General features: G+C 38.5%; 1 protein-coding gene across 1 annotated transcript in view; it reads left to right on the top strand.

The window, feature by feature from the left end:
- Positions 1–16,563, top strand: part of VPS13A (vacuolar protein sorting 13 homolog A) — a 290,475-nt gene that overhangs the window by 153,171 nt on the left and 120,741 nt on the right. The window contains exons 38-43 of the mRNA XM_089691099.1: positions 540–763; positions 855–1,087; positions 5,814–5,906; positions 6,503–6,865; positions 9,544–9,645; positions 15,790–15,948. Coding sequence (XP_089547225.1) covers positions 540–763; positions 855–1,087; positions 5,814–5,906; positions 6,503–6,865; positions 9,544–9,645; positions 15,790–15,948 — 1,174 coding nt within the window. The remainder of the gene's footprint in view (positions 1–539; positions 764–854; positions 1,088–5,813; positions 5,907–6,502; positions 6,866–9,543; positions 9,646–15,789; positions 15,949–16,563) is intronic.

Raw genomic sequence — 16,563 nt, forward strand, 5'->3', positions numbered from 1 at the left:
GAGACAAACCATTTACCACTGACAGGGGTGCATATAATCATCCACTTTTATTTATGTAAAACCTTTATCCCAAAAGGAAACGCTATGCTGTAACTGCTAATAAATTGTTAGCTGGAGTTTGGCTTCAGTTTGTTAGTATATCTAAATCTGCTAGTCCATCTAACACTCCCCTCCCTCCAGACTGACAATGCTGCTGTCCAACGGTGCCCCTGTGCTCCTTCATCCAGAGTGTAGTCCCTGTAATATAGGAGGCATATTACTGGCCACGTCACCAGGTGAAAACAAAATAAAGCCTTAAAAAAGAAAATTACTGCATCTACCACTCTAGGAATTGATAAGCTGCAATATATTCCATTTTTGGTTTGGGGTTTAATACCACTTTAACATCAAAATGCTCTTATTTGAAATATTTTATGCTCTTGCTGCCGTGTCCATCTAGCTCAGAAATACAATGCCTTTCTTTATTAATTCATACAAAATTTAAGATACCTATAACTAAAGCCAGTTATGTTTATAAACATTGCTTGTATCTGTTTTAGAATGCTGGAAATGAAACGTGGCCAGGAGAAAAGTGTCATGGTAGATGCCTTCTATAAACAAGGAAGAGAAGGCACAGCCATGGATGTGAGTGTTCATGACATTTATCTGTGTGCCAGCATGGAGTTTCTGCTCACTGTGGCAGATGTATTTCTTAAAGCCTATGAGCAAAGTTCTGCTGCATTGAAGAGCAGCAAGCCGACATCAACAGATGTTAAAGAAGCAGGTTGAGTATCTATTCCTTCTGTTTACCAGACATACAATTTTAAAGCAAATGTAAAAGTTATAACTGACTTTCTCTCTTTTTTAACTTTTAGCTCCTGCACAACAGGTTTCTAGAATGGAAATGAATGTTGTGGTTAAGAATCCAGAATTTGTGTTTGTGGCTGATTTGTCAAGAGCAGATGCCCCAGCACTAGTACTTACAATGCAGTGTGAGCTGTCCATCAAAAACAGCCCTGAACAGCAGCATATGTCAGCTGCAGTAAGGAGTCTTCACGTGAAGGCCTGTCCCTTTCTGCCAGAAAATAGAATGGGGAAAATAACTACGGTGAGAAGATGTTTACAGCTATTGTGCAGTTAGTCGCTTATAATGTTGGTCCCTGATACAGTAAAAAGGAGAGTTGAAAGGTTAGATCAACCCAAAATGGCATGGACATTATGTTATTCTTGTCAGAAAAGAAAGTAGAAATCCTTCCAGTAGTTTGTGCCTTTGCCCCTGCCACAAGGCTATAATGAAAATTATTATATTATTATTTTTTTGGCTGTACTCCACAATCACATATTCTTCAGTATTGAGAATCAGGTGAGTGTGACACAATCTGACCCAATTTACAACTTTGCAATGTCTGCAGAAGTTGAGCAAAGTTGTGCATTTTGTTAGAAATATCTTGCCTAGAAACCCTAAGAGATGTACAGATCCTGCTGTTTTATGCTGTATAAATTCACAATCCCAGCAGATCCAGCATTGTTCTCTCGTACTGCACTCCTCTTGTCAGTCCTGTTCCACAAAGCCATCTTCCTCTCCAGCGTCATCAGAGAGCTGGCTCTCTCTTTCTGGCTCCTGTAGCTGGCCCCCTGGTGACGTGACGCCTGATGTACCTTCCTGGTGCTGTGTGGAAGCCTGCAGCCTCCTAAAATATACATGTCATTGTTCTCCAGATGGCTTCAGAGGGAGGCAGGTGAATGTGCCAAAATAGGTAAATAAAAACATTTTTTTTCACAAGAATTTTAAAAAAGGTTTTGCAATTTTGTGTTTTTGGATTCTTTGAGCGAAGGTCCACTTTAATCTTAACCACTTCAGCTCTCACAACCATACACCAATATGGACCAAAGCAAGTTTTACTTTTCTACTATCTGTTTGGCAATAACTTTGGCATTACTTAAGCTAACAAAGGAATACATATATTGTGGGGGGGTTTGTTGTTTTTTTTTAGACAAACAAGGCTTTTGTTTGGTGATATTGTCTTGCAAAAATAATTTTATTGTTATGCAGTCCTTAAACAATAAATGTGCCAAAGCCAAAAAGATGCACTTTTTTCTACTGCACTTTGATCGGTGTTTTGTTTTTTTTTTTTTTTGTTTTTTTTAATTGCATTATTGCAGATCAAAAGCATATTTTTTTCAGTAATTTGTCCTCTTTAAATTGACACAAAATATGACCCTGGTAGAACACATTGCAAATGTAGTACATGTTTCTTTAATGCTTTTTTCTTTAATCTCTTCATGGCCCCCTGCTCGTAATGTACTATGGGCGGACGCCCGCTGCCTACATCTGGGTTTCTGGTGTGCCCATGCACCAATCCCTCACCCCCCGAATCTTCCACTATGAAGATTGGGAACACCTTGACAAGTCTCTCAAATGCAAACAGGCTCATAGGTCCTACATACATATGTAAACAATGATTGCATTTTAGGTATCTTGTCTCTTGGTGCAATATTCCATTTTAGATTTTAACAAAAAATTGGGTATTAAATTGTGATTGTGGGCACTAAGATTGATTAAGGTGTATTTTTTCCTGATAATTTGCTGCCCAAATATCATGTAATATAAAAAAAATGCAAATGCATTTTATTCCCCAGTGTCTCTGCTTTCATAAAATATATAATGCTTGAGGGTTCTAGGTAATTTGTAGCAAAAAAATGCTGATTTTAAGATGTATGAAAGAAATGTCAGAATCGGCCCTGAATGGGATTGGTTAAGGACCCAACGGATGAGCGGTTAAAAGCCCTCTCTGGAGATCTGTTCTTGCTGGTAGGCCCTGCAAAGTCCCTTAAAAGGTATCTTGCCACTACTGTGAAATATATCATTTTCCTAGAATGTTTGGAGAAACTGGGTTTAGCTTTAAGCTACAGTTGTGCTGGGCGGCTTGAAGTTTCCTGTCTCATGTTCCATGGATCTCTTCTCAACACACAAGCAGGAGATATATAACCTAAAGTATTGAACTGCAGAACCCATGTCAAAAAAGCACCTGATCTGCATGTCCTTTGAGATGTAATGCCTCTTCAATGCTACTCTGGATACCATTATTAAGGATGATACTGGTTGCACGCACACCTATCTTACTCTGCATAAGAAACATAAGCCACAAACCGGGAAGGTTTGTCCTCTGCTCCGGCAACAAACTCTACAAACGTGGCTGATTTTCCAACCACAAGATATAAGACTTCAAGTCCGCCAAACCCTCTGACAAACCGTTCTATGCACCCCAAAAGTGAATGACTTCCTGTATTCCTTAATGAAGAAGAAAAAAAATTAATAATCATGCTTGGTTGTGCTTTGCTTCAAAATTGAAGCATGCTGGTAGTGGAAGGGGTTTTCCTGGGTTGGCCTACAGTTTTTATTCTACCAGTGCCCAACTCTTCTGTGGGCATCTATATATCCTGAAAGTATATGACTTTGTGTCCCCCAATGGACTCCAATGAAAGGATTTTAAGATGATTCTGAAAATACTATTTTTTTCAAGTACCACACATTGTTCTGTAAGCGCGATAAACAGATGTGAGTTGTCATCCCTTAGAAATGAGACTAGAAAAGTTAATCTGATTTCACTGACATAAAAAGTGAATATGCGACAATACCTAAAATAATCATAGTGAGGCGCTCTGGTCGGCGCTATGGTGACGTGTGTGTGTGTGTGTATATATATAAATATATATATGTATGTGTGTGTATGTGTATATATATATATATATATATATATATATATATATACACACACACACAACAGCCGCACTGAGGTGCTATAATGCCATAAATATAGTGAATACAGTGTGGTACTGAAAAACTAGTGCAGTAGTGATAACAAATTGGTGACTGTAGTGGGGTGACTACACAAAAAGCAATATGAGATAAAGTCCAATAATGAATGAATCCATAAGAAATTAGTGACTTCCAGTGATAAGTGAATCCGTGAGAATGACTCCTTTATATGCACTCACCAGAAGTGCATATAAAATGCGCATGTACAGCAAAATGGCACACTTCTCCACAAGCAGTCAGGCTATGTTCTCATCAAACACAGAACCATTGAAGCTAAGATGTACCAGATTGGAGGGGTATCATCAGCACAGCAATCAATCCTCAAGGTGGAAAAAAGCAGGGATCCTGAAGAAACCAGCTCACAAAAAGAGCCCAGAAAGAAACGGCTAATAGTGTAGTACTTTATTTCAAGATTTAAAATATCCACGTGGAGTAAGCAAACAGAAACAGTGTAAAGCCACTCACAAAGATGGCCGCCAGACCATCATACAGCCACGGCAGCGTGACATCAGTACGCAGGCTCCTGGCTGACCCGTTTCGTGTGCACACGCGTTTTCAAAGGGATCCACCTACCTAGTACCGTGGAGTTGTGTTTAAAGGGGACATGCTGTGAGAACCTGTGATGTCATCAACACTTCCTGTAACTCCAGTAAGTATGTAAAATGGGGCTGATCTGATCAGCTATGTCTTAGCTCCCCCTACAGGTTACTAAAACAGTGATCATTGCTTGCTGATAACAATGAACAGACCTCTATTATATATGTTGCAGTAGAGGTGCATGGGGGTGCCAGATGCTCTGGATGACATTTACTTTTACTTTAGTGACAAATACATATGTAAGTGTAATGTCAATATCACAATCTCAAACCTGTGATTATATAACTATAATGCTAATTTCTGTTTCCACAATGTTTATAATATATTTATTTTTGTGCATTATAATGTGGTGTCAACAGGGAGAAAATGTGTTCAGAATTGAAATATCTGCTTTTGTGCAGCTCTTTGTACATGTCAGAGGCTGCATTTGAGGTCCCCATGTTTACTAAGTTGACCACCACTGTTCTAGAGCATTAGTTTCACTTCCTCAGTGGAATTTGTCAGATTGTCTAGGTTATTTGACAGATCTTCTAGTATGGTCAACATGGCTTTGTAGTTCATCAACACTCCCGTTCAATCTAAACCTGAAACTCATCCCTAGTAGTAACATACCTGGTTTATGCGTTTTTCCAGATTTACAGTCGTATTAAACCCAAAACCAAAAATGTAATATATTGCAGCTTACAAATTCATAGATGTGGTGGCTGCATTAGTTCTCTCCTTTTTTTTTTTTTTTTTTTTTTTTTAGTATTAGTGTGCCCCCTCTCTGGATGAATGAGCACAGGGGACAGCAATGGACAGCAGCATTAGTCTGGGCGGAAGGTTGTGTGAGATGTATTAGCAGATTTAAATACACCAACAAATTGAAGCCAAACTCCAGCTAATACGTTACAAGCAGTTACAGCACACAGTTTTTTTTCCTTTTGGGATAAAAGTTTTACAAAAATAAAAGCTGAATATTGCAAGCACCCATGTCAGTGGTAATTGGTTTCTCTCAACCCTCAAACTGCAACATCTGCAGGATAGCTTATTCTGTTGAAACAGACTTGATGGCTGGATAAACAGGTGAAAATAAAGGAAAGAAAGCCTAAAAAAGAAAACTAATGCAGCCACCACATCTAAGAATTGCTATGCTGCAATATAACAAGTGTTTGCTTTTGAGTTTAATATCCTTTAAATTACAAACCGTTTTCCATTACTTTTTCTGTCCACCTAAAAATGTTTAAGTATTTTCAAATTATGTGATGTTTAAATTTATAAAGTGAAATGATCTTTCTTATATTCTGCATTTCTGAATCTGTGGATTATAATTGTGTGTGTTATATTGAGCTAATGCATCTAGCTTCTAATGTAGAAGGTAAACTTGTACATTGCACAAGTGCATGTAAATCTTCATAAAAAACATTGTTTTTCACAGGTCCTGCAGCCGTGTGATCTTTTTTTCCAAAGTAGCCAATCAACTGGGGATCCACAGAAGATTGAACTGTCAATAAAATCACTCATGTTAAAGGTAAGATTTTGGAAAGCATTAAACAGTTGTAAATGACAGTGTCAAATGAACATGGCCTTATTACATATGGTAGTCATGGTACAGTAGTCTGTTCACTTCTTAGATGAATAATGGTGTACGATATTCAATAAAAAGTTTAATTAGCAATTTTCTTGGTCACCTGGGCTATTGCTTTACACCTAGTAATAATTAGCAATTTTCTTGGTCACCTGGGCTATTGCTTTATACCTAGTAATAAACTCATCTGACTGTAACCACATTTCCTGGTACATAATAAACCATTCTTAGAGAACACAGTTCTCTATAAGTGTCAGTAAGAATGGGTAAATTTTGTCTGTTCTGGTTTCTGAAATATACTTTTTACATGTATTTTTTCATGAGAAATGTTGCATCTAATTAGCTATTCATTTACATTTGCTGCAAGATTACCATGATAAATATGTATTTAGGCAGCTCATAAGCAGTAGGAAACATTTCCAAATAATGTTCTCATACATTCTTTAAACATGTCATGTTATATGTATGTTGGTATTTTTTCTTTGCATCGTTTGTGCAGATTGTTCTATTCATGCTTATCTGCAACCTAAATTTTACAGGTCTCTCCAGTCATTATAAACACAGTGATCACAATCACTTCAGCTCTTTCATCTCCAAGTAAAGAATCAATAAGTGAAGTGACTAGTCCAGTTCCAGTAGACCTATGGAGGAAGAAGAATGTGAAAGATTTAAAACTGTGGTTCCTGGAGGAAGAGAACGAGAATAACAACAAATCTGGAGAAGCAAACAAGTTAGTCCTGACAGGAGAGACCTTACATCTGAACATTGAATCAATCGTTGTCACTTTAGAAGCTGGTGTTGGCCACAGGACCTTGCCAATGCTCTTAGCCAAGTCTTCATTTAAAGGGAATGTGAAGAACTGGAGCACACTTATAAACCTTTACTGTCAACTTGAGTTAGAGGTACAGTGTTAGCAAGATTTTCATATAGAACTATTTAGGTTTATTGGAGTTTCCACAAATACACATTTTTTGGAATTTTTATATATGTGGAGAATGAATATGATGTAGGGAAAAAAGTCACCTTTCTCCTTTTGCTGTTAGTGTTGTTCTTCTGACAAGCTAAAGTATGGCTGAACTTCCAGAAATACTAGCTACCTTTTAAGCTCTATTCATTGGCATTCAAATGATCCCAACCTTCATTCCTTATCCACCAAAAGTTGATAAGGAAGTTACAGTAAATCAGTGGTTCTCAACCTTCCTAATGCCGCGACCCTTTAATACAGTTCCTCGTGTTATGGTGACCCCCCAACCATAAAATTCTTTACCCAGTAATTATACTTCATGTGTCGTTTTACCTTCAATACGGCTGCTTTCAACACAGTAGCTGCTTTCAACACAGTAGCTGCTGTCAACTCAGCAGCTCCTTTCAACACAGCAGCTGCTTTCAACACAGCAGCTGCTTTCTACACAGTAGCTGCTCTGTACACTTCGGAAATATGTGTTTTCCGATGGTCTTAGGCGACCCCTGTGAAAGGGTCGTTTGACCCCCAAAGGGGTCGCGACCCACAGGTTGAGAACCACTGCAGTAAATAGAGGAGCCTTATAAAGGCTTTGGAATGGCCAAGGCCTACAGCAACAGTTGGGAAATATCACTGGAGTTCCAATAGCTTTAAAGAGCTGGTGGGGTAAACAGGCTTACTAGTACTAAACTTGGGACACGGAAAAAAAAAAGCATGGGTGTGAAAACGCTTAATTGAACAAGCTACAGTTAGAAGCTGATTGGCTATCATGCACAGCTGCACTGGATCCTGAGTGCACCAGTTTTAGTAAATGTCCCCCTTAGGGTTCATGCACAATGGCTTAAAAAAAACGCTGCTCCTAGAGGAGTTTAGCATTTTGCCTGTAGAAGCAACTAATGTTATCCTATGTTCCATGCACATTAGGTCGTTTAGAGCCATATTTTAAGTGCAATTTTAAGAAGCAGAAAAAAATCCTTCTGGTTTGCATTTTTGAGAAAGGTTTTGTGGCACAAAAAAAAACGCTAAACGCTCCTAAACACTAGTACAAAAATTGCTCACAATTATTGTTTTTTGCTGCCAAAAGCACTGGCGTTTTTTTAAGCCAGTGTGCATAGACCCTTAAGGCATATAGCATTTTTTTAGTTTTGCAGTTTTCACCCTGTGCATTTAGACACCGCTAATTGATGACAATGTTTGTACAGTTTCTGCCTGTTTCATCATGTCACTATTAAAAACAAAAGTAGAATGTGTTGTTGGAAGCAGTATGTCTGCTCTTCAAGCACGCAGAGCACAAATGACAAGATAGCAGATAGTTTCATGTTTCCGAATCCATTAAAATGATTCTATTGGCAATTTTTAAATTAAGAAACATGTCATATTTACCTACTCTGTGCGATGGTTTTGCCCATATCATCCTCTTTTTTTTTTTTTTTTTTTTGGATTCTCTGCTGGAGCTCCTGGTTCCTCCCCCCTGCTGAGTGCCCTCCTAGCAAGTTACTTTGTATGGGGGCACTTGCGCATGCTTGCTCTTAAGCTGGCTCTGTGTCCATTGACACACACAGAGTTGTTTGGCCCCATCCCCCGCTCTCTCCTCACTGGTTGTTACTGACCACAGCAGAAGCCAATGGCTCCCACTGCCAGTTTTCCGTCCAGTGAGGAGAGAGAGAGCGAAGAAAGCTGCTGCTCTCATGCACATTGCTAGATCGAGATCGGGCTCAGGTAAATATGGGGGTTGGGTGAGCGCTGCATACAGAATGTTTTTGCTTTTTTTTTTTTACCTTAATGCATAGAATTCATTAGGGTAAAAAAAAACTGTACCTTTAGAACCACTTTAAGATGCTTTTGACTCTTCTCACATCTACTCCCTTCCCCTACTTTTTTTTTTACTGAATTTAGCCACAGATGTCCAGAGGTGGATACAAGAGGGAACTTAGAGGGAAAATAGGAAAATATTATCACAAGCTGTGCTTGTTTAGGCTTGGTACTGCCCTCTTTAACCCCACTGCCATAGACACTGACACTCTAGTGCCATTATGGTAAACCAGCCGTGTCTGTTAATAGCAATTTCTACTCCTGGTTACAATACTCCCTCACCATTTTTGTCCCCTTTTTAAGCATGTGTTGAGGGTTATAAGTCCTTATGTCTTTGTCATCAGACAAGGGCACTCCTAGGCATGATGTAGATGGTGTTGCACTACAAACAATAAATGAGTAGTTCAATGGCTGTCTGCTACACCAAGTTTACTTTCCCTTTATAAAAGTTTTTTTATTCCAACATTATATCCTTGCTGTTGAAAGGATGAAATGCTGTATCATTTTTGAGTGTGTATAGAGTACCACTTTATATACAATATTGGTGCGATGCCTGGGACAGTCAATAAGCCTTAGCTTAAAAAATTTAAAATAGACCTTTCTAGAGGGATACATAGATAAATAGAATGTAGGGCTCTAATTTGCATATACTGTATAAATAATAGCCTGTAATATAGTTTAACACTGACTAAATAATTTTGAAACATATCTTTCCTATTCTGAATCCACTTGTAAAATCAGTTTTCTGTCAATATACTGTATATATGGTATTAGGCAGTGTTTTACAGTTGATTTTATTGCATTTAGGTACATTATTTTAATGAAATGCTTGGTGTTTGGGAGCCACTACTAGAACCTTTGGAATTAGAAAGAAGTGATGACTTCAGACCCTGGAGCCTTGAAGTTAAGGTATTTATGAGTTGCTCATGTCTTACCAAGTAGTTAACTGTTTATTTCACGTATAAATCATTTGTGATGTTTTTTGCTGAAAGAATAGTTTGTGCTGCCCACAGCCTCTAGTCAGATTCATACTTGGACTCCATTCATTACTATTGAAAGGTCTGAACTGATTGGTGGCCCTGGGAACTTGTAAACATGTGTTTTATTTTTTTCTACTTGTGAAAGTTTATAAGGTGCTCTTGTATATGAAACCCAGTGCCTAATAAAAAAAAACCTGGTTGATCCCTCCCTCTTTGTCCATGACCCCTGTGCAGCCTGAGATTGTGTAGACCAGCCGTTGCCACATCTACTGAGCATACTCCAGTTTCAGTTCTCTTCTAAGCTGTTCCTTTCCTGCTTTTTCTTCTTTGTGCAGCCCCTGTGACTATGGAGTCACACTTGTGGGTGTATACACAGTGATAAATGACAGTCCCCTCCCTCCCTCCCTCGTCCTCCTTCATATCCTTGTATTGCTAATCTTCATGGGGGTGAGATAAAAGATTGAAGGAGGCACTACCTCCATGTTAGTCTCACTATACACACCATAGACACGGGCTAGAGGGGCGTAACATAGCCTGTGATTGGCAAAACCTTTTCCAGATATCTTTAAAGTGTGAGCAAAGTGAAAGCTGTGGCTGCTGAACAATCATGATTAAATAAGGCACTCAGATGATTTTTTTTATAATAAATTAATTACAGTGGCATGATCTTTATACATAAATAGAAGGGATAATGGCAATGAAACATTGTATGTTTAGTATCACTTTAATCACTTGCTGACCGCCCACAGTAATTTTACTGCAGGCGGCATGTGCAGGCACAATCACATACATGTATGTGATTGTGTCTACTCTGGCTTAGGATGCAGCGTGCCTCCCCACACGACCGCTGTGTCCACTGATTTGAGTGGCCCAGGGATCATGTGATCACTATGTGATCACATGATTACAATGTCAACAAAACTGTTATGAATAGATCTCATTCATAACAGCTTTGCTTCCTATACCAGTGAGTTGTGATTGGCCCACAGGTATCACATGGAACCTGGGCCCATCACAGCACCCGGTACCATGTGATTAGCTGTAGCCAATCACTAGTAATCACAGCTGTTATGAATTTAACTCATTCATGACAGTTCAAAGCATTGCTGTTGCAATGATCCTCATTGTAACAGCAATCAAAGTCCCTGATCACCCTCTCCAGAGTAGTGCTGTGTTACTATGGTGACACTGCACTACTATGATGAAAGCATATAAAAAAAATAGTAAATAAATGTTTTAAAAAATAAACAAAAATGTAACAATTGAATAAAAAATTGGTGGTGATCAGGGATAGTCAGTGTCACTGATCACCACCACACCAGCCATATGAACACGCTTTGCTGCGCTGGTGACTGCATGTAAAAAAATGTGGAAAAAAAATGTATTTAATTTCTTAACATTTAAAAAAATTGTGACAAAAAATTACAACTTCAAAAAACTTGCCATGTCTGCTACTAAATACCTCAGACTGTCTACTTTCTAAAAAGGGGTAATTTGCGGGGTATTTGTACTGTCCTGGCATTTAAAGGGCCTCAAGAAATGTGATCAGCCTTCAGTACATCAGGAATGATCAATTTTCAAATATATATACCAAAGTTTGTAGACGCTATAACTTTCACACAAACCAATTAATATACACTTACTGAATTTTTTTTTTTTTTTTTTGTACCAAATGTCAAGAAATGTCACCAGCACACCAAGCATTCCTCAAACAGGTCCTTAATTGTATTCCCTGCTAACATAGTGTAACCAAAGGTAATGTTTTGGCATCACACAGGGCCCCTTCGTCACTTACCTGTTAAAACTGTGGACCTGTTTGAGCAATGCTTGGTGTGCTGGTGACATTTCCTTACACTGAGTGTCCATGGTACCCAGCCTGGGATCACTGCAGCACCTAGCAATACCAAACAACAATTTCTCAGAAACTTATGTGCTGGGAATATTGTGATTTTTTTTTTACCAAAGTCATGTAGCAGAATACATTTTGGCCTTAATTTATAAAGAAATTAGATTTTTTTTTCAATTGGATATGTTTTATAACAGAGGAAGAAATGTGGTTTTTGTTTTGTTCAAAATGTTCAGTCTTTTTTTATATAATAAAAAACAAAAAAATGTTGATCAAATAATACCAAAAGTAAGCTCTATTTGTGTGAAAAAATTGATATAAATTTAGCCGCTTCCCGACCGCCCTATTGCAGAAGTACTACAGGGCAATAGGGATGCGCAGAATCACGTGTATATATACGTGATTTGCATTTCTGGGTAGGGGGAGCGCGTGCGTTGTCTACCCGTGCTGGTATTGGCTTCTCGACATGTCAATCACCGGGTCCCAGCCACCAATTCTCGGCCGGGACTCGGTGATCATCGGCAGAGCTGACGGGGAAGAGGTCTGTGTATAAACAACACAGATCTCCCCTCTGTCAGCACGAACAGGCTGCTTTGTATTGCTCTGCACAATGCAAAGCAACTTGTCTACATAGTAAAACACACACACAGCACACTATGTAAAACACAACACAGCACACTGTTAACCCTTCAATCACCCCGGATGTTAACCCCTACCTGCCTAGTGTCATTCATACAGTGACAGTGCTTTTTATTAGCACTAATCACTGTATTAGTGTCACTGGGGATGTCAGTGGCAGTCAGTTCCCACCCAGTGTCAGATTGCCTGCCGCAGTCCTGCAATAAGTCACCAATCACTGCCATTACTAGTAAAAAATAAATAAATAAAAATTCCAGTATATATACCGCCATTTGTAGACGCTATAACTTTCACATAAATCAATTAATTTACATGTGTTGGGATTTATTTTAGCAAACACGTGTAGCAGAATACATTTTGGCCTAAATTTAAGAAGAAATTTATTTTTAAATTTTTTTTACTGGATGTGTTTGTTTTTTTCAAAATTTTCTGTATTTTTTTGTTTATAGTGAAAAAAAATGCACAGGTGGTCAAATACCATTAAAAAAAAGCTCTATTTGTGTGAAAAAAAGGACATAAATGTAATTTATGTACAACATTGCATGACCACGCATTCGGCAGTTAAACTAATGCAGCGCTGTATCGCAAAAAATGGCCTGGTCAAGAAGGGGGGTAAATCTTCTAGAGGGCAAGTGGTTAATTTGTGTACAATGTTGCATGACCCCGCAATTGCCAGTTAAAGTAGTGCAGTGCTGAATAGCAAAAAAAATGGCTCGGACACGAAGGGGGTAAAACCGTCTGGAGCTCTAGTGGTTAAATCAATAATCTCCACAGAACTGAAATTCTATAGCTTTACTAGTTTTATAAACTCTTATTACAGATGTGCATCACTTGTTCCTATCGCTGAGACACCCTGTGTATCAGGGTTATTCAAAGGTGGATGCCAGGCTTATCTCAATAAGGAAAGCCAGCACTGTGATGTGGCAATACAGGAAGATGGGGAGACAACTGGAGACACCTCAGGGACAGTGTAGCCCAAAAAATGGGATCACCTACACCTTTTGAGAAGGAAACTATTTATTCTGATATTATAGGGACACCCTTTTGAATAAGGATATACTTAGCTGAAGATCTAGACTTTACTACTAACCTATACATGGGGGCTTTTCTTATAATTGCTGAAATTTTCAAAAATATTTTGTATTTTTGCATATCTGAGATTGGTACCCTAAGCTAATGTCATATAAACAAAAGGGTTAAGTTTGTTTGTATCCTTTGAGATAGATTTTAACTAATGTCTTGTCCATGTAATTGGTTTAAAAAAATCGGAGGAAAGGAAATTTTCTCTATGGGGAGGAGGTTGTTACCTTTATGTTTGTCAAAATGTAAAATATTTGCTCGAGTTAAGCATTTGACATTTAAAAGAACTCCAGGTTTTTTCGGCACTTTTAGTAATGTGTTTGGGCCAGCTTGGACCAAACAAATTATTTTCATATACAGCAATGTGTTTCACCAGCAATATGATCTTTACCTCTACTTCTACAGAGGGAGTCAGTTGTATCTCATCTCAGCCATTTAGAAGAATCCTTGTATGTTTATCAAAAATAAAAGGCTTTCTAAGGTTGGTCGAAATTAAGAGGTGGCCAGTCAGAGGAAACCTTATATACAGTACATTGATAAAAATACAAGGCTTCTTAATGGCGGAGATGCAATACATACTGTACATCTGGGAGTAGAGGAGATGTCCATTGTACTGCTACTGGAACACAGCACTGTTTTATGGAGCACAAGTTACTACAGTATATTACAGCCTAGGCAGCAACCAGCCTGTTCTATCATGCAGATAGTTTGTTTGGTCCAAGCTGCCCCAGCTGAATTATGTAAAGTGCCAGGAAACCTTGAATTCTCTTTTACTAAAATGCAATTGAAGTGGCTTTCATAGGTTTAATTAACCACTTGTCTACCATGGTACATTTATAAACGCCATGGTAGACAAGTGGTTAAATCAAGCTCACAACTGCTAATTCAGCTGTGTGCTTAATACTTGTTTTAGGAGCCAGAAAATAAATTTCCAATAAAAGTGATCTGTCGGCTCTAGAGCTGCCTGATCATTTTTACGGGGTTCTCAATAAGGTACCCCCCATCCCCTTGCTTGGCAGCGTCTGTTGTAGTTTCCAGGCTCTCCTGTTCTGTCATGGATTACTGCTTCCCTAGTGTAAGCAGGAGAAACTCAGGGAACATTGTTCCCCCATCTCTCCTGCAACTAATGGCCTCAAAAGTGATGTGTACTAAGGCTTTTCCTGGGGTCACAGACTCAGGATGCAGTTATTCCAGCACAATATGTGCTAGAATAGTTGCATTGGAGAGCCCCCAATATTGCCATAAAGAGGACCTGTTTCCTGCCCATGCTTGTTAGCCTGCCTTGCAATGGCAATAAAGAAAAAATCAAGTGTGAAAAAAAAGAATCATATAAAAATTATTTTACAAAAATGTAAAGCACCCCTGTCACCCCCGCACCCACTCCATATAAACACAGCATATGGCGAGCACATATATATAACATCAGTTGCAACACACCATGTGCGGTATTATCATAAACGTTGGAGTGAGAGCAATAATTCTAGGGCCATAGTTCATGGTTATCTCTAAACTGATGAACTGTAAAGGCTTTTAAAGTGTCACATATGGAGAATTTCAGGTACCATGGTTTTGTATGATACCCAAAACTGAGTATGATGTCTGTTTGCACTAAAATTCATTGTAGTGTAATTGTTTCTGAAAATATGCGTTTGATAAATAACCACGCAAATATCATGCAACATAAAAAATTGCAACTACCACTGTTTTATTCTCCAGGGTCTCTGCTTTCAGAAAATCTATACTTTGGGAGTTTTTACAGTAATTTGTAATAAAAATGCAAATGTGCAAACTTATGTGCAAAAAGTGAAAACAAATTGCCTCAGTAGACAAGTGGTTAATCTCCTTTGCTAACCAGATTTATTCCCCCACTCTGAATTTAAAGGTATTAAACCCAAAACCAAAAATGTAACATATTGCAGTTTACCAATCTGTTTTCACCTGAAGATCTGACCAGTAACACACTCCTGTATTAGAGTGCCCCCACTCTGGATGAAGGAGCACAGGGGAAAACCTTTGGACAGCAGCATTGTCAGTCTGGGGGAAGAGACGTGTTAGACTTACTAGCAGATTTAAATACACTAATAAAGTGAAACCAAACTCCAGCTAATACTGTATAAGCAGTTATAGCAAACAATGTTTTTTTCTTTTGAAATAAAGGTTTTACATAAATAAAAGGTGATCATTGTAAGCATCCCTGCTAGTGTTAAATTAATTATCTAATCTCTGTAACTCATACATTCTGCTGGTAGGTTTGTTCTTTTGAAAAACAACAGACTTACTAGCTGGATCACCAGGTAAAAATAGAAGAAAAAAAATCCTAAAAACGAAAGTGAATGCGGCCATCACATCTAAGAAATCGGAAGATGCAATATAATGTTTGCTTTTGGGATTAATACTGCTTTAAATACTATATAACATTATTCCTTTTTTGTGGCCTGTATAGTGTATAGCAGGACAATGTAGTTTATAGTAATAGAAAGTACAGTAAACAGGTGTCTTACATTCTAGGTGAAAAAGAAGTTAAGGAAACAGGTTTGTGAAACAGATGGGGATGAGGAAAATTACAAGATACCAGAATATGTTACAGCAATCAACATATTTTCCAAAGACCAGTTGAATATTACACTCTCTAAATGTGGTATAGTAATGCTTGGCAACCTGGGACAGGTAAGATTTGAGTACATTTTAGGAAAAGTATTTTAATGGCACTTGTGTACTGTGTTTCACAGGTGGAGTGGGATTATGATCTGTATAAAAAAATATTGTATATCCTCTGTCCACTTATTCCCTTTGATTAGTTGCAAGAGTGCTCTATTTAGAGGTCTTCCAAAGGTTGTGTGATGTTGGGCCTTGCTTTGGGTACTCATCTAAGTGTTATTAGGCAAGGACCTACAAAACTTATATCCATAAAGTTTTGGTGTTCTAGAACAATCCTCAGTGCTAGCTGTCGCAAAAACGCGCATCCCAGATGGACGCGGTGCAACCATTTTGGTTTCAACCTCCATCTTAGCGAAGGGACTAACCATCCTGAAATATATTTTCCCTTATCCTCCCCCCTTTCCTCTCTGTTCAGCCACAGCGACATCTGGTTGTGGGTCACTGGCAGGCTAGAGCAGCAGGGGGCCCAGAGCTACAAAGCCCTCCAAGAGAGACAGAGCCGCTCTGCCTAAGAACCTGTGGAATCTCTCGCCTCGTAACAGAGATAAGGCGGCTTTCCTAGGAATTGAAAGAGGTTTTAACCTCATAAAACATAGTAGCGTAGGTGACAGAATTAAATGAACA

Source organism: Staurois parvus, unplaced genomic scaffold, assembly GCF_062004578.1.
Source record: "Staurois parvus isolate SC_StPar_1 unplaced genomic scaffold, SC_StPar_1.0 ptg000549l, whole genome shotgun sequence".
Lineage (NCBI taxonomy): Eukaryota > Metazoa > Chordata > Amphibia > Anura > Ranidae > Staurois > Staurois parvus.